The sequence below is a fragment of the Astatotilapia calliptera genome, chromosome 14 (assembly GCF_900246225.1).
Source record: "Astatotilapia calliptera chromosome 14, fAstCal1.2, whole genome shotgun sequence".
NCBI lineage: Eukaryota > Metazoa > Chordata > Actinopteri > Cichliformes > Cichlidae > Astatotilapia > Astatotilapia calliptera.
The window spans coordinates 6,419,454-6,437,494 of NC_039315.1; the positions used below are offsets into that span (position 1 = coordinate 6,419,454).

Consider the following 18,041-nt stretch of genomic DNA (forward strand, 5'->3'; position numbering starts at 1 on the left):
TTCTCCTAAACTGATTAAACCACATGGGAGTAAAAGTGTTTTCCACATTAAAGACCACAGGTGCAAACTATGTGTGAAGGGTTTTTGTATTTGTTTAGTTATTTTAATCTCGGATGCCTCTCTGTTCCTGTTTCTGTCTGTCTGTCACTTCTTTGGACTGCTGTAAAAAAAAAAAAAAACACTTAGAAGGGTATGTAGTGCTATTAATTGTCTGGTACCAACAAACAGCAAAACTGCAGGTGCAGCGATGAATACTAGTGATGTGTCTATCTCTAGAAGACAGACACACTAGTAGTAGTTACCCATTTAATACATGAAGGCTAGATAATGTAGGCTACACGAGCAGAAGACAATCACATCAAAGTGACAAAGTTCACATATAGAAAATAATTTAGCCTGATAAATGATCACACTACTAATGAAAATATATGAAAAGCAATTGCGACTGCAGGAATAACATTTTAAAAGTTCAGCCTTGTGTTCTTTGTCCTTTTTTCTGCCACAGGGCCACCCATCAGGGAAGCTTTCTAATTTATCTGAGAAGCTAAATACCAGTAGCTCACCACCTACAGGCACCCCGAAATCCCAAAGTGGAACTCCACGGCCAGCCTCTGCAGGTGTTGGGGGTCCGATGCATACTGCAGGGACACCGTCATCAGCAGGGCACTCTGATAACGAATCCCCTCAGACCAGACCTGGCGGAGCTTCCAGCAATAACAGTATTGTCACTCATAGGTCAGAGGGAGGAAGCGTGGTAGCACTTGCTGGCGCAGACCCAGGAACTGGAAATGGGAAAGGCACAGGGGGTATGCCTCTTCCTGTTTCTAGTGTCTCTCCCTCGGGAAGTCCCTCCATCCTAGCTACACACCTACAGAGTGATACAGTACAGAGGGGTGGCCAAGGAAACACAGATGGTCTTTCCAAAGAGCAACTGGAACACAGGGAGCGCTCTCTGCAGACGTTGAGAGACATAGAGAGGCTGCTTCTGCGCAGTGGATCAGGTGGAGGCTCTGGAGACCCTGCAAGCTCTAACAACAATGCTCTTAATAACTCATCCAATCCAAATAATAATAATACTGATAGGGGTGGCATTCTGGAGGAAGGTAACAGTGGTACTAATAACTCTGGAAATTGTGGTAGTGGTAATATGTTATCATCAGCCTTGGCTCCAATGGGCGATATGAAGAAATATGAAGAACCCTTGCAGTCAATAATTTCTCATACACAATCCATTGGTGGACCTGCCCTTGACAGCCCTCAAATGGACTCTCATCATAACCTGCCACAACCTCCACATCACCATCTGTCACCTGGGGATGACATGGGTCCTTTACTTGGACAAGAAGGACTGACCCAAGAGCAAGTGGCCTGGAGGAAACTTCAAGAAGAATTCTACCAGGAGAAGAGGCGACAACAGGAGATGCACCCTTCTCCGCATCCCCAAAACTTTAGAATCATGAGTGACATGGGCATGCCTATGATGATGAGAGGACCCCCTCCTCCATACCACAGCAAGCCTGGAGATCAGCAATGGGGTCCTGCCAATATGATGGGAGGTGGAATGGGTGGAAATGGACGAATGATAGAAATGCAAGAGGGACCCCGTGGCCCAAGGTTTCTTGGACCGAGAGGGCCGCCTGGAGGGGGCTTCCCTGGTAGTCCAGGAGGAGTTTTATCAATGGAAGGTCTAGGACCCCACAGGCCCTCACGCCCAGGCATGATTTGGCTAGATGATATGCCTAACAATATAAGTGGTGGAAGTCCCTTCCATGGATGCTACCCTGGTGGGCCGCCACAACACTTGCAAGGTGACTCAGAGCATCTGCTAACACGCGAGGAACTGTTTCGCATCATGGACAAACGGCACATGCAGGGTGCTTCCAGGTTTGAACTTGATAGATTGGCTAAACAGCAACAGCATGGCAACATGGGCTCAAGAATTATGGATAATCTTGGGGGCCCAGATCTTCCCAATTTAGGAATGGGCCGTGGTCAACCCTCCGGTCGAGGTGATCCCATGGACTTTCCTGGTTCACGTGATATTATGGGCTCTCCTGGAGGGGGTCCTCCAATGAGAGACTTAGTAGACTCTCCTCTGGGGAGCCACATGGCAATGAACATGAACCCACAAATTCATGTTCAGCAGCAACAGCAGATGATGTCTCAGAAGCTCAGAGGAGGCCATGGAGGAGGACCTCTAGTGGAGATGTTTGGCACTGGAGAGATTTCACGAATCAGGGCTTCTCAAAATGGAAGAGGAGGAAATAAAGGAATGATCCCTGGACCTGAAGGCCCTTATCAGTTTCCAAACCAAGGTCATTTTTCTGGAGGTCAGATGGAAGTACCGTATCTTCAACAAAGTGGCCCAGAGATGTTTGGGCCTGATCATCAAGGACCTAATCAAATGGGAAGTACATCACGTCTTAGTCATATGCCGATGGGCGGAGGCCTTAGGGGTGCAGACCTTGGTTCTAGGCAAACCTCTGACCTGTCAGTAAATGTTAACCCTCTGACATCTCCTTCAGTGCCTCCTCCTCATCAACTAAAGTCTCCATCCCTCAATCAAGAGCCATCTCCTCTTATACCTTCCCCCTCTGCTCCAGGGCTGAAGTCACCATCACAGGTTTCTTCTGCTGGGCATCATCCCCCTCTTCCACCTGCATCTGGTGCTGGGACTCCTTCGTCTTCTTCCATGAAGTCTCCCCAAGTAATGGGATCTTCCAGCCTTGGGATGCACTCTCCGTCTGCCTCCCCTGCACGACTGAAGTCCCCCGCCCTGGCTTCAAACTCTCCAGGGTGGACGTCTCCTAAACCACCACTTCCAAGTCCGGGTGGTCCAGCCAGTGGAAAGATGGTGGGCAATGGAGGATGTGGTTCTACTGAAACAGGTAGACTCCAATCCAAGCTCAAAACAAACATCAGAGATGCCGTATTGGCTTCTCTGAGGTTTATGATATTCCTTGTCTTGCTGTGAGATTACTAATTTTTTTTCATTGTTCTTTTTGCAGGCCAATCACTTCCCCCTAGGAGTTCAAGCTCTACCCCTATTTCCCAGCCAGGCTCAATGAATCCTAGTATGCCATTTACGTCCTCTCCCGATGTCCCAACATCTCAGAATCCATTATCTCTTATCATGTCTCAAATGTCCAAGTACGCAATTCCCAGTTCAACTCCTCTCTACCATGATGCAATCAAAACAATTGCTACTTCTGATGATGAGATGCTACCAGATCGTCCTCTTCTATCTGGTGTCAGCATCGGAGGTATGAAAATAGGGATATCATTACAGACAGAAAATACCTTTTACAGTGGTTAAACGGAGGATTTGCTTAAATTGTGCTGATGTAAGGCAATTTGTCTATGCCATTACAGGAAAAAACATGACAAAAAGAAAGTTTAAGTATTTATATTAAAGTAGTGAGTTTTTTGAATAAAAATAATGCTCCAGTTAATACTTTGTAATTTTAACGAGTTAAGAAAACATTTGTGTTTATTAACTGTTATAATATGGGTTTTTCATGTATTCATCTTGTTTTATCACCAGGAAATATGGGTAATCCCCAGACGTCACAGATTGGTCCTCACAGTGATCCCCAAAGCCCGATGGGTATTGTAAACCAAGGTCAGCAGCACCTGTCCCACGATTCCTCAGCACCTGTCCTTTCTTCCCCAAACCAAATGGGCATGCCTGCCATGAATTCTGCCATGATGGGAGGAGCACCTGAGGGAATGGGGCCCTGCAATGTGTCCCCTATACCCCAGACGGCAGGGTTTCCCCGCATGCAGCCACCACCACATGGGCCCATGCACTCACCTATTGGAGGCATGTCACAGAATTTCGCTCAGTCTAATGAAGATATTCTGCCACATCAGCAGTTACATCTTCTTAACAAAGGTCATCCTCACCAACGCCCCCCTCACCCACCAGACTCTTTTCCCTCACTTCCCATAGGTGAAGGACCTGATCTAAGTGAAGTCATACGCCCCACTCACACAGGGATTCCTGAGTTTGATCTCTCCCGCATCATTCCTTCCGATAAGCCGAGTAGCACTCTTCAGTATTTCCCTAAGAGTGAGCCACATCAGAATCCACATCAAGGGATGCCATCCCAGCAGCCACAGCAGCTCCTTAAACAGCTGTCTTCTTCTGGGCCTCCGCATAGCAGTGGCCCTTCGTCTAACCCCCACTTGGCAAGCCTACAGAATATGATGGCTGAACAGCAGCTGCCACCTCACCCCTCACATGGTGGAATACGCCAGAGCATGGTCATTCCTCAGGGGGTCTCCAGGGGTATGGTTTCTACTGGGGGCATGGGCCCCATGTGTTGTCCCCCTGGTCATATGATGGGAAGGACAGGGCTGATGCCCCAACAGCAACTCCAGCAACAACAAGCCATGATGGCCAACAGCCTTCTCCACCATCCCTCCAATGCATATGGACCTGGCATGATGCCTTCTCAGCAGCACCAACAGAATCTGATGGCACAGCAGAATATTATGATGATGCAGGCTAAGCAGCGAAGCATGTCAATTGCAGGGGAACCCTTTGGACCCCAGGGCCCACTAATGTCCCCTCAGGGTCCCATGATGGCCCCACCTCATCCACAGTCTGGTATGATGGGCCCACAGTCTCTCAGACAGCGGGGAATGTCTCTGGACAGTTCCATTGGCTATGGTCCTGGAGGTATGACCAATATGCCATTCTGATCCAGCTCAATAAACAGTTCTTTAATAAAAAAATGCGTTCACTGGGTTACCCTCCCATTGTGTCCAGAATTTTTCATTGTTATTCTTGTAGTGGTTTTGAAAAGGAGGAATTAAAAAAAAAAAAAGAAAAAAAAAAAAGAGAGAGAGCAAAAAAGGATTACAACTGATTAAAAATGAAATCACTATAACACTGTTCAATAACAAGTTTGAAGCCATTTTATATAAACTGTAAAATGTGTATATTTCAGAAATGTGTGTATTTGTTGTGGGAACAGCGCAGCAGTCAGGAGAGGAGTGCCTCAAATTTCTATTTGTTTTAATATCATTGATTTATTTTCTCCAACTACCAAACTGTTGTGCAAAGGAATTATATATATATATATTATAATATATATACTTGCTGTATATAAGATGCAATTTGTGATTGTTTGCAGTTGTTCTGTATAACTGTGTTTTAATAGGAGTTTAAAAAAGAATAATAAGGATCTCTAACATGGTTTTGTTTTGGTTCTTGTGTTGTCAATTCATGTAATCTGATAACACTCACAAGGGAACACGGGTGTCGTATAATATATAAAATAAAATCTTTATTGGATTAGCAGTAGCTACAAAACAACACAAGGCTGATATTTGGCCAGCTTTACAACTTTTTTTTTTTTTTTTTTTTGGACTGGACAATTTAAAAAAAAAAAAAAAAAATACAGTAAAAGTAGAAATGAGTATTGTATTATAAGATCACTGTACAGAGGAGGGGTATTTTCAGGGCATGTACACATGGACTAGAGGACTTTATTACATGAGCACTGTGCTGTTGGTGGTTGCTCCATCAGAAATTGATACCCGACTGTGGCCATGGACTCTGAGGAAAGGCAGGCAGATTCGTCTGCAGCCCAGTTTACAAAGCAGATGTATCATCTCATTGCGAAAGCGCACTCCAACAAATGCATACAAGAAAGGGTTCAGGCAACAGTGCAAGATACCCAGGCTCTTTGTCACTTCAAGCACTTGCAGCATTATTTCTCTTGATTTACAGTCGTCATCCATGATCACATTCTGTTGTCGCAGGGTATATATGATCAAACTGACATTATGTGGCAGCCAACAGAAGCAAAACACAAGTGTGACAAGCAGTGATATTCGAATGGCTCCTTTTTTTGCTTCACTTTTCTGGCTGTTGCACAGAGTAATTACTAGTGCTGCGTAGCAGTAGCTCATGATAACCAGAGATAAGAAAAAACACAAATGATGAAAGACACTGTTGGTCAAAACCCAGTTGCTTGCGTGTGCACCATAACTGTAGTGGTAACAGGCCAGGAAAGGTATGCCTGACGTTGAATTTTTCTGTGTCACTGAGGCAAATACGGCGTTCGGTAATGCCAAAAACAAACAGATGAGCCACATTATCATACAAGTTAGGTGCACTGTTCTTGGAAGGCGACTTTGCATACTGGGAATTGCATGAACAATTGCCAAATACCGATCAAATCCAATGCAAGCTAAAAGGACGCTGCCACAAAGGAGGTTCAGATTCTTCAAGAACTCATTCAGTTTGCACATAAAATCTCCAAAAATCCAGCCGGTGGCGCTGTCGGCTACATCGAAGGGAATTGTAAACAAAAGCATGAGATCAGCCAGGGCAAGATGCAGTAGGTAGATCTCTGTGATGCGGAGCTGGCGCCATCGTGTCACCAGGACTGTTATCATCAGGCCATTCCCTGCCACACCCAGGAGAAAAATCACAGTGTACAGCACAGGCAGGAACTGGCCATAAAAACTCTGCAGGACCACATCATCACACGGGTAGACACTGGGGAAGTTGCAGTAGTCATCGGTGCAGTTGCAGTAGTCATCGGTGAAGTTGCAGGAGTCATAGGTCAAGTTATTAAGTTCTTCAGGTGTCAACTTGAAAACACATACAAGAGAGCATTACTTTTAATCATGAAATCTCAAATGAAGATTCCCTGTTGTATGCAGTATATGTGATAGTGATCAGACTAATAGTTTTGTTTCATGATGAAGATTCATTACAGGAGTGTGAACAGACTCATTTATGTAATGATCAAATACTTCTTTTTTTCCACTGCAGTTTTCTCAGTCTAATGTTTAGGCAGGAAACACTGAATAGACCAGATTGTTTTCACTTCCCTCTCATGATGACTCAGAAGGCATTTCAAGCTAAATTTGACAAATGTGATTCAACCGTGGCTAATCATATTTAAAAAAAAAAAAAAAATAGTAGCTGGTACAAACACAACTTAAATAACTAGCTGAAACCCTTGTAGAGTGTGCCGTTTCTCGGTGTTTAATCAAATGTTACTAAATATGGAAAGAAGTCTGCGGGAAAAATATCTGCAGAAAAATCATTAGAAATGCAAAATATGTGTAATAATCATAACACCGTTACACCAAAAGCAGCAACCTATTCAAATGTAATGTTAACTGTACTGCTGGACTTCTGTGGAAAAAAAAGTCACGTACAAATATTTTTATGATATATTACAGATGTGATTCTCCCTTTTGATGAAATGTCATATTTTCATAAAGAAATCTTCTCTATGGTATTTGATTACACATCTATTTTCTATTGCGAGTAATGTAGACTGATAAAAGGATTATGATTATAATAAGAAATAACATAACAACCATACAGGTTTTATTTTAACTTCAATTTCCTTTTCCCTCCAAATCTGTGTGTCATCAAATGTGTATTAATAGAAAAAATTACATCATTCATTCTCTTTTCATATAGGAAGAATGTAAAACTCCCAGCTGAGCCGTAGTCACAGGCAGCAGCTACATGTTGCTCATTCCATTTAAAATCTCTTGTTTTAAACTAAAACCTCAGTTTAAAACTGAGGCTGAGGTTTGGAAAATGAAGGTACAGAATTATGTTAATGTCTTATATGAGACTTTCAGCTTCATAACGATTAACGAGGAGTTACAGAATATGTGACCGGATAGGAAATAACAATAGAGCTTACGTATTCCTTTATGGTTGTGTATAAAAAAACAAAACAAAAAAACAATAAAACAAATAAAAAGTTCTAAATTAAAATATTTAGACAGAATTTCCCATTATACGTGCTACTACAACAAAACTCTGCTGAAGAGTGCTGTCATACAGAATATTTGCACTAACTTTCCATTCATCTCACCATTTCTTATTTTAAGTCTTACCTCAAATGCTATAAGAGTCATTGTTGAAGCCATGCAGATAAATCTTGGCCCCTTGAATGCATGTGTCACACTGCAGTACTGAAATATGCTTGCACTTCCTCCCAGTGCTGGCTGGCTCTATTCGCTATGCTAATGTCTTTCTTTTTTTTTTCTTTTTTTTTGGGTTCATGGGCGTCTCTGGAAGGAAAGACACAAAAACAATGTTATCTATATTAATCACACAAGAGCAGTAATGCAATTCCAAGTAACTGCACTCCTGTATTCTAGCTTTTGACCAGCACGTTGCAACTGCACTAAACTGAACAGAATTATTTCAGCACATTTATATACATCCTTCCTCTAAATTTTTTAATGACCGTTTGGAAAGATCATCCAGCTCGGTCATTAGTACCAGATTTATGTTTTTACTGACAACTGACAACACAATATAAAGCCCCTTGAATTGTGATTTGGTGCTATATAAATAAAATTTAATTGAATTGAACATTTTTATGTTCACGGTCCAGTTTAAGGTTAATATTAACAAGCAGGATGGTGACCGCAAAGGTTGAAACACCTTGCCATAAAAGCTACTTACAGCTTCAGCATCACCTTAACCACAAATATCAACAGGAAATGTGATTGGGTTTTTTTTTTTTAAATTTAAAGTAGCCACAATCTCACACTTGAGACAGGGTTTTACAAGCAAGGCTCACTGACAGAAGCATACGAGGCAGACTGCACACTCAGTTCAAAGCAGCAGCCCCTGAATGAATGTGCTTCAGCCTTTTAAAGACACAGGTGTGCCCAATCAGTTGCTGATTGGTCTGGGATCCCTCGGCTGGTCCTATAGATTTTCCCTGGAGGTCTGCTTGAAGGAAGGCTGGCTCACTTCTTCCAAGGCCAGGGGCCCGTTCTTCGTACCTCGCTAAGTAGGTTAGCCGGATTAGATTGTTGACGATTTCGCGTGATCCTGGATCAGTCGGTTCCCCGAAGCTCATCCGGGACTTGCTGTCATAGCAACAGAGCCGTAAGCGTAAACCTGCTCGGGAGCAGGTTCACTTTATGTAAACAGGATTAGATCGCGGCCACGCAGGTATGTCCGCGTCATTCATACGAAAGCAACAGCGATATTCCACCACTGTTTCACCATAAATAAATAACATCAATGTAACTAAAGACAATGCAGCACCTGATCCATTTATTGATTTCACACAGATACATACAGGTCATTCCCTAAAAAAGGGAAATGTACTATTAACATTCTATTACATGTATGTGATTATTACAGATGTAATTCATATTTCAGAGTAGTAATTGTAAATTACTTCGTGTAATCAAGATGAGAGACCACAGCTATAAAAGCGAAGGTGGATTTGGGAAGTCTGTCGCAGCCATGTCCTGTCCGTATACGCGAGCAGCCCATTGCGGAAGGTGCAAGATTGATAAGGAGAGTCCTCAGAATTCAGCGTATATTGCGGGATAGACAGGATCCTTTAGCTCAGCGCGACAGTGTGCTCATAGAGAGATATCGATTTTCCCGTGAGGGTATTATTTACTTAACCAACTTGTTGACGAGGGGGTGCAGGACCACCACCTGTCTTTTTTTCCTCTGCCCTTTTCTTGGTTGCTGTTATGAACAAACTAACAGAGTATTACAGGCCAGTATTACCTTGCCAAGAGACGCAAAGCAATCTAAGAGATAAATATTACCATTCTGTAGAATACTCCTGTATTCCACTTTTACTTGTTCCCATGTTCTTGTGGGTCCTGTTGTGGCTCTAATGTGAAAGGGGATATAATATAACATATTATAATATAATATAATGCCATATGATATTGGACAATATAGTGTCATATGATAGATCTACCCTACCGCCTACTGGTGTTGGCCAGAGGGGCCGATGGCGCGATATGGCAGCCTGGCTACAACCGTAGCTGCCTCCACCAGTGTGTGAATGTGGGAGTGAATGAATAGTGGTATCGTAAAGCGCTTTGGGTGCCTTGGAAAGCGCTATATAAATCCAATCCATTATTATTATTATTATTAAATTACCTACGAGTTTGATTTGTCAGCAACTTTCTGCCAGCCCTCTCTCCTTGCTTTTGCAGCCTTTGCAGTGTTCTCTTGCGTTTTAATTAAACTCTGAAACTCCTGAAATCCCTCACTCAAGAGTTCTTGCTCTGCTGCCGGAAAATACCGAGCACGCCCCTTCGACATTTTCGCCGACCAATCAGCGGGTTGCCGATCAATGTTTCTACTATCGATGCGTAGCCCCTTTTACGACGCCCAGTGATGTCACATTCCTGCGTCCAGCTGTAGTAATCGTCAACAGCAGGTGTGTTCGGGGAACCGGATTAGCGAGCTCACGGTTAGCGCGATGATTTGATCTTGGATGTGTCATTTGATCTTGGATGTAGTAAGCGACGTACGAAGAACGGGCCCCAGGAGCCATAACAAGCAGGATGGTGACTGCACAGGTTGAAAGACCTTGCCATAAAAGCTACTTACAGCTTCAGCATCACCTTAACCACAAATATCAACAGGAAATGTGATTGGTTTCATTTTTTAAATCAAATTTAAATTAAAAAAAAATATATAAAACGTGGGTTAATCAAATAAGGCTATTTCATTAAGGGTATTTAACGATGTAAACATAAAATACTATAAAAGAAAACAAATAGTAAACCATATATCTTTGATAGAGACACATATTGTTCTTAGAAAGATAACAAACCCTGTTTAATCTACTTCAGTCATCTTTTAGTTTAGACTCTACACAACATTATTATTCAAATTTTATCCTCTCTTTTGATAGAAAGGAAGTGGGGGTGGGGGCCACGGACATGGTTTCTGTGGTAAATCCGAATGTGGAAGTACAGTGCATACATGCCTAACAGCTGACAGGATGCTTCTCCACACAAGTGATCAAAGTCAGGATGATTAAAATGACTTATTTGTGATTTCCGTTCATGTCTGCTTAGCTACAGATGCAGAATTTCTCCAAAACAGGAAAGTACATTCTTGCTGCAAAAACAAGAACGACGAGACTCTGCATGACAAAAACAACTAGTGTGGGCTGTAGCCAGCAGCAACACTGCAAATCTGTGCCCTTTACAGTTTGTGCTCTGAACCAGCCTTGCATTTTAGCTCTCTTTACACAACAAACATCCCTTTTAGCTCTCCACCAAACTAAGGAGCCATTCAGTTTTTCTGGGGTTCTCTTGCATAAGTTTTATATTCTTTGTAAACCATATAAACAGTAAGTGTTTTGGTCCAATCAGTTATAATATACTGCCAATGTCCCCACTTGGACTGATTAAATTGAACTAGACCAAATAAATAATTAAATAAATAATTAAAATATGAAATAATAAATAGCATGGTGTCCACAGTGAAGTCTGCTATCCAAAAGTTTCAGTCCAGTTCTTGTGTAATTTGGCAAACCTCAGTTTTTTCTCCATGTTTCCTTTCCTTAAAATGGTCACTTCACAGCCGCTCCTATACTGAGACCATTTTTGATAATGCCCCAGTGAACAGTAGATGGATCAGCAGGAGGGACAGATGCATCTCTCAAGTTCTATGACGGGACTTTATCTTTTTTCAGATGCTGTTCATCCACCTTAGTTGTTGTTTTTTGTTTTAGGCCTGCTGCCTCTTCTTTTGTCCTCCACTTTTATCAATTTTTTAGAACATACTGCACACCATGCCATCTATTAGCTCTGTGGGAATCACATTATTGGGGCAAAATTATGTGCAGAAATGTGTTATGTTTGGCATTTTTCATATATTCAGCCAATGACTGTAGAAAACATTTTATACAGTCATTGTATTCAACTAAAGAAACTGCAACAAATGTTAATGCGTTTATTCATTGTTGTTTTTTTAAAGGGCTGCTAATAATGAAGTGCCAGAAGATACAATTTCAAACTGGTTCTTTTTTAAAGTTCTCTGTGATGTGTAGACACAACCCTGGTTCATCCCTCGAGTTATTTGTTGCTTGAATGATTCATAGATCAGTGTTAAGTGAACAAATGAAATTCCTCTGAAAACAGGACTTCAGAAAGCCTGGAGAACTGTTGCTCAAGACTGCTTTAAAAATGCCAGACTTAATCTATGGCTGTTGGAGGTTAATAGTGTGGATATGGACATGAAGTGAATGATCTTGGAAAAAATAAGTCTGGTTTCAACACTGAATTTATTTTCCCAAAAGAATCCTATCGATCAGAACACTGATTATTTAGGAGACAGGTACCTACCAATCTAAAGCAGACAGAATCACTGCTGAAATTTCAATTGATGAAGACCTTGGGATGGAGAGCAGGTGAGACCAACCTATGCACACTATGCAACAACTTCACTAAATGCCCAGGGAGATAAAACCTTTCTGAGATATACACTTTTGTTCAACAGAAAAATAAGTCAAACCTAATGGAAATATGTCCAAAGCACAGTTGCTTAGACCACCCAACAGCTAGTTGGAGAGATGCCCCCCAAAATCACAAACTGGGAAGTTCACCTGTGAGATCGCTTTGTGAAAGGCCCTGAAGTCCAAAAACAAACACTCTGTGCAAAGGGATTTGGGAAGGTGGTCAAACGTTGAGAAATTTGCCATACATGGAGAGAAATGGCAAAAAGAAAAGACTGAGAAAATTAACAAGAAAACAAAACTGAAGCAAAAAGTCCGGATACAACAGCTGATAATGCACAAGACACAAGCATGCACTACTGTGGACATGGAAGAGGAAAGGATGTGAAGGCAGCAATAACAATGGCTGTTTTCTGTATGTGGCTGAAAATGCCTAAAATGTTGCTGTATGAAGCAAAAATCAGCGAGAGAAAGTTAAGTTGGGTTAAGGATTATCTTGAAAAACAGGAAACTGGGGGTATATGACTTTGGGTGGGTGATGAGAAGGGGAAGGAGGGGGATGTGAAAATGACACATGCACGTGCAATGAATGCAGGCGTGTCAACACAGCCATCTCTCACATTGCTGCTAAAATGGAAAAAGCTGAGGGGCATATTACGGCCAAAGACTGAATTCATCTGGTGTTTACAAACCCTCGCTACAATGAATTATCTGGGTTGCAGGACAACATGTTAACATTTTAGTAAACCCGTGAACAGACTAAGTGGTAGAGCCATAAAATCTGCAGGACCAGGAGACTTTCCAATGACTGAACAACGCAAAAGAGATTTCCGAAGACAATGAACGAATCTTTCAAACATGCATTTCTGCCGTCACCATGTTGTCCTGTCAACTTGCAGGGCTGTGTCCACTTAATACTACACTATATAACTTTATAACACTTATTAATAAAAAAGCATATCATTATTGAGGCACTGCAAATTATTTAATCCCAACAACATGTAAACTTGTTGACTGTCATTGTGTCAGGGAAAAATAGCTTGATTATGACATGAGTGAGTAAAATGTAGCGATTGTTAAATACAACTTGAATTTGCTTTCACATTGGAGTGGAAACTCCTACAGACTGCTGTGCTTGCATTTCATGATAAACAGGTGAAGTTTCCACAACAGCGTACACACACACACAATACAAGTGACAGCACATGTGTCTGAGAGAGCTGACCAAAAACAAAAAAACCCAAATGTGCAGTCAGAGTGATTTTCACTAATAAATGTCAAGGTTTTTACAGTATCCATGATACCAGTACACATCCTTCTCTTACAAAAGCTGAACAAGATATTCAAGATGATGCTCAACAGTGCAGTGGAAAAAAAATAAAATTAAAATCTCTCTATTTAATCTCTCCAGAGGGGCTGACACTGTGACAATATGCTGATGATTTAATGATGTGTTTTCCTTCTAAGCAGGGCTGCGAGACCGACTGTTGAAATTCCTCACTGAGAACGGTCACAAGGTGATGGGCTTCAGAGAAAGTCACCTATGCGGAGGCACGTCCCTCTCTCCCAAAAAACCACAAGCAAATGTGGCGGCGCGAAGGAGGAAGAGCCCATTCCTCTCCTGGGGAGGAAAGTTACACCCCAGGAGAGATTACAATAGCCAGTGCAAACATTTTAACAGTTACAAAAGGCACACAGGCTTGTTATTAACAAGCAGAGGTGAAGCAGGTCAATTTCATAAAACAAGGTTTCAGATCATAACTGCAAATACAGTCCTGCAGAAAGGAAACTTCTAAGGTAGCAGGGCTGGCAATACAGAACTGTCAATCAAGACACTTTATTAACAAACGAACAAGGTTCGCTGCAACGATGCTGCCCTAGTTAAAATAGCACATCAGTAAAATAATTAAACAAAATGGTGGAGACCGGCCACTTGGGGAGGCAACCTACAGGGAGAAGTGCCCAAGGGTGCCACCAATTACTCACCCGTGGACTCTCTGCAATTCTCAATGCCACTTAAATGATGCATTATACCTCTTCTCCAGTGTGTACACTAGCATGCATCAGAGGGAATTCCACCACACATGCCTAGCCCCCACAATAAGTGGTGGCAAACAAACAAACTATAAATTAAGAGATAAAGAACAAAACTCAGTAAATGAGATAGAAAAGAAACAGGAACCAACACGCACAAAACCAAAAAAGACAACTCCAAATAACCAGTCAATGCCAGTCAGTAAACTACAGCAAAGCAACAACAAGGCTGCAACAACACAGCAGCAGCAGTGCGTAGGCCTGTAACACAAGAAAGAACACAGTCATCCAGGCTCCACCCTGCTATAAGCCAAATTACCCATGAGGATCCAACTTACCACCCTTTAACGGTTACACAGATTAAGCAGTTGCGAGGGGAAATAAATCCGATCTGCAATACTTAAAAACAGACTGTGATCTTTGCCACCTTGAACAGGAACGAATAGCTTTCACTGACTTAATACTGCAGACCTCCATTACTTTACGATTATGAAATCCCGACAAACTGCAGACAAAAAGGGTGGATGCATGACCTCTGTTTTGCTAAAGCCGCATAGAGAAAGACAAAGACCAATAGCATTTTTTTCATTCTCGCTGGAATTACTAGCAGCAGATCTTCTTCTATATATGGAACAGCTCAAAAAGGTAGTACTGACTTGACATGACCATGCGGGTTACTCAGAATAAATGCTTTTAGTACTAACTGTGTCACTGAGAAAAACAAAATACACATTTATCAGCTGCTTGTTGGTCAAGGTAAGTAAAAAAAAAAAAAGAATTCTGTTGTAAATTACAACAAAAATGCTAAGACCTTTAACAAGAAGGTAACCAACAGCAATGTACACACTATATTACTGGAAATCCCAAATGTCAGGGTTAAAAGTGGCCCTGTATTAAACTCAGCTTCACTTCTCACCACAGATGCAGATGGCGAACCACACAATTACAGAGAAGTTGTTTCTAAAACTAACCTGACAAACAGTGGTCACAGAACATGACATCTTAGCATCAGGCACAGGACCGTCTCACTCTTCAGATCAAGCTGCTGAACTCGTGGGACTAACATGAGCGTGTGAAATCGCTAAGGGTCAAGGAGTCACCATTTCTATCAATTAAAGCCATGCATTTGGGGTGGTGCATGATTTCAGCACTTTATGGAAACAGTGACAGCGTATAACAGTCTCTGGGGAGTGGATTGCACATACTGAGCTTGTAGCTGCATTGCTGGATGCCCTATTGTTCCCCAAGATTATAGTTGTTTGTACATGTGAAACTCACACTTACTCAAAAGACTCCCTATCCCCAGCCAGCTCTAGGGCAGATGTGGCAGCGAAGACAGCAGCTAAACAGACTGTGAAACCAGACCACAGCATTAACATCAAAACCACACAAACTCCATCTCTTAACACGAATTTACAGGCTACCATGCATATCGATACTCTGTTTCACCCACGAGGAATCAACGATGGCATGCATGCAGCACCTGTTTGAACAACCAGGTTGTTAAATGTGCTGAAAAGTTCAGCATGTTTTTTTTTTTTTTTAATTAATATAGAAGCTGTTGGTGTGACATTTCTCATCCATGCTACACACGGTAAACATCCAGATGACTCACCAACGTCCCAAACATAAGAAATGTTTGTTTTTCAGTCATTCAAGGTGATCCTGAAGAGCAGGCTATTTGCTAGAAACGTGTGTGGAATTTTTGGCGTTGCACATGTACATTCATTCCTAACAATACTGCAGCTGGTTCTTTTACAAAAGAAATGACTACATTTGAAAAGCTGATCAATTTAAAGAGAAAGTTCTATGACTGAGCATTTGCTAGAGTTTTTGAAAAATGGAAATCATAGCAGGAGTGTTGGTAGCACTGGCTCTCTTAAAACTGTGTGAACAACTGAATAATAACATTTCATGAATGAGCTGGATACTTTCCTACCACAATTGTGAAAAAATAATGTAAAAAAAATTAAAGTATTGTGAAAAACAAAACAAAACTGAAATACTTGTAAAATTTTAAATCACGAGGGTGTCGGACTCATCAGCTAAGGCTGCCTCACTTTCTGTTTCACACTGTCTTGACTGAAACCTACCGGAATGCAAGCACTACTATTTTTGAAAGTTGTTTTTATTATTATTGTGTTTTATATACAGATATAATGTTAGAAGTGATTAAATATAATGAAAAAAGTGGAATTGTAGTTGTAAATTTGTTGAAAAGTGTTCAAATTATGTATCTTCTATCCACGGTTAGTACAGTGTGTGATTGTAACCTTCATGGACAAAGACATACCTATAAGCTGTGTTTGAGGTCAGGAGGCACTTTAATGCTTTAATACGTGTGGCATTCCCAAGACGTTGTTCTATAAATCTGTGGTCTTTTTGTGATCACATAAGAAAGATGAAAAAGATATTGTTTCGGTATTTCTCCCAAAGTCCTCAACAAAAGTTTGGGACATTTACATCTTCACATCCAGATCTCTGCAGATCAAAAAGTAGCAGTCTGTTGGCTTTCAGGTAGCCTTTGCTTGAAAGAAGAAGAATTTCCCATTCTGATGGTTAATTAATCCCATCTAGCCATCACAGTCTCTTGAATAGAGTTGGATTTTGTTGCAGTAAAATTCAAATAATTTAAGAACAATAATATGTGTGAAAAAATGTAAGACCACTCATCTCACTCTTACACCTGTCGGTTTGAGGAAGAATAATAACTATAATTGTAAAGAATTTAGCCGACAACAACACACTGAGTTTGTTTGCTTTGCACCAAATATGATTACATGCTGCAAGACTGTGCAGGTATCAGAATAACCATTTGGGTAATTAAGTAAAGCACTGTTAACTTTATAAGGTCTGCACTGCTTTATCCTTTAACAGTTTCCAACTCTTTTAAAGAGCCGCATCTTAACAGGACTAACACCATGTAAAACAAAACAAAAAAACTTATATGAAGTAATAACACAACACATGAAAATCAGCCTTTTGGAGTCTGTCTTAGAAGTCTTAGAAGGCAGTATATAAGATGTAACTGTTACAGCTTGCTAGTCAAAAGCATGTTCTCCAAAACCCCACACTGCCACCCTTTGGCATATACCTAAAATATTGTCCCACAGCAAAATGATGTCACAAATATTAATTTACACTCGTTATGAGTCACAGTGTTCTCCGCACACAAAATAAACTGAGCATCAAAAAAGTTTACATCATCTAATGCGGCATTAGTTTTATGTGTGGCACACAAGAAAAGAAAGACAAAGAGTGTAGAACAGAGACCTCTGGTTGGTAAACTTTAATGTTCTCCCCAACCAACACATTATTACAGGATACCTTCAGTGTCTGTACAACAGGTGGCAGTGATGCACCAAAACACATGGATGACGCTACATCCACACCTATCCCTTACTGTACAGACAAATATCTATCATTAAAAAAATATTTATTTGATTTCTGTATGATCTTTTCTCCCTGACCATAACAACCACAACACTGTCTGTCTGTAACAGGTGGGCGATTTAAGGCCCAACTTTAAGGTAGAAAGGATGTGTGTTTATCTTGAGAGGGGCCTGATAACTAAATGCTCTGCATCCCATTCTGCTTTTTCACTATGAACAAAAAAATGTCTACACTCTGAGATCAGAGTACTCTGATAGTGTATTGAGATCATATTGGTATGCTGGGATTGTGTTAAGAATGGCATCTAGCATAAAAATCTGTCAAATCAAATATCTGGGGCTGTGGCAACTTGTGACTAGGGGAGCAGTTAAAAGTAACTCC

The 18,041-nt window shown here is 41.2% G+C and overlaps 2 protein-coding genes across 5 annotated transcripts in view; one reads left to right on the forward strand and one right to left on the reverse strand.

Annotated features, from left to right (window-relative positions):
- The window catches only part of bcl9l (bcl9 like), a 28,266-nt gene extending 23,421 nt beyond the window's left edge, over positions 1-4,845 (forward strand). For all 3 annotated transcript variants that reach the window (XM_026191835.1, XM_026191834.1, XM_026191837.1), the window contains 3 exons: positions 506-2,888; positions 3,009-3,263; positions 3,545-4,845. In XM_026191835.1, coding sequence (XP_026047620.1) covers positions 506-2,888; positions 3,009-3,263; positions 3,545-4,707 — 3,801 coding nt within the window. In that variant the 3' untranslated portion in view covers positions 4,708-4,845. The remainder of the gene's footprint in view (positions 1-505; positions 2,889-3,008; positions 3,264-3,544) is intronic.
- Positions 4,846-5,383: 538 nt separating this feature from the next.
- cxcr5 (chemokine (C-X-C motif) receptor 5) lies at positions 5,384-10,387 on the reverse strand. Of its 2 annotated transcripts, none has more exons than XM_026191839.1 (3): positions 10,376-10,387; positions 7,885-8,061; positions 5,384-6,609 (listed from the first exon to the last, which is right to left on the reverse strand). In XM_026191839.1, the coding sequence occupies exons 2-3, from the start codon at positions 7,915-7,917 to the stop codon at positions 5,500-5,502; spliced, it is 1,143 nt and encodes a 380-aa protein (XP_026047624.1). In that variant the 5' UTR covers positions 7,918-8,061; positions 10,376-10,387; the 3' UTR covers positions 5,384-5,499. The 2 variants fall into 2 exon arrangements, with proteins under 2 accessions (XP_026047624.1, XP_026047623.1); XM_026191838.1 differs by lacking the exon at positions 10,376-10,387 and adding an exon at positions 8,462-8,756.
- Between the last annotated feature and the right edge of the window lie 7,654 nt (positions 10,388-18,041).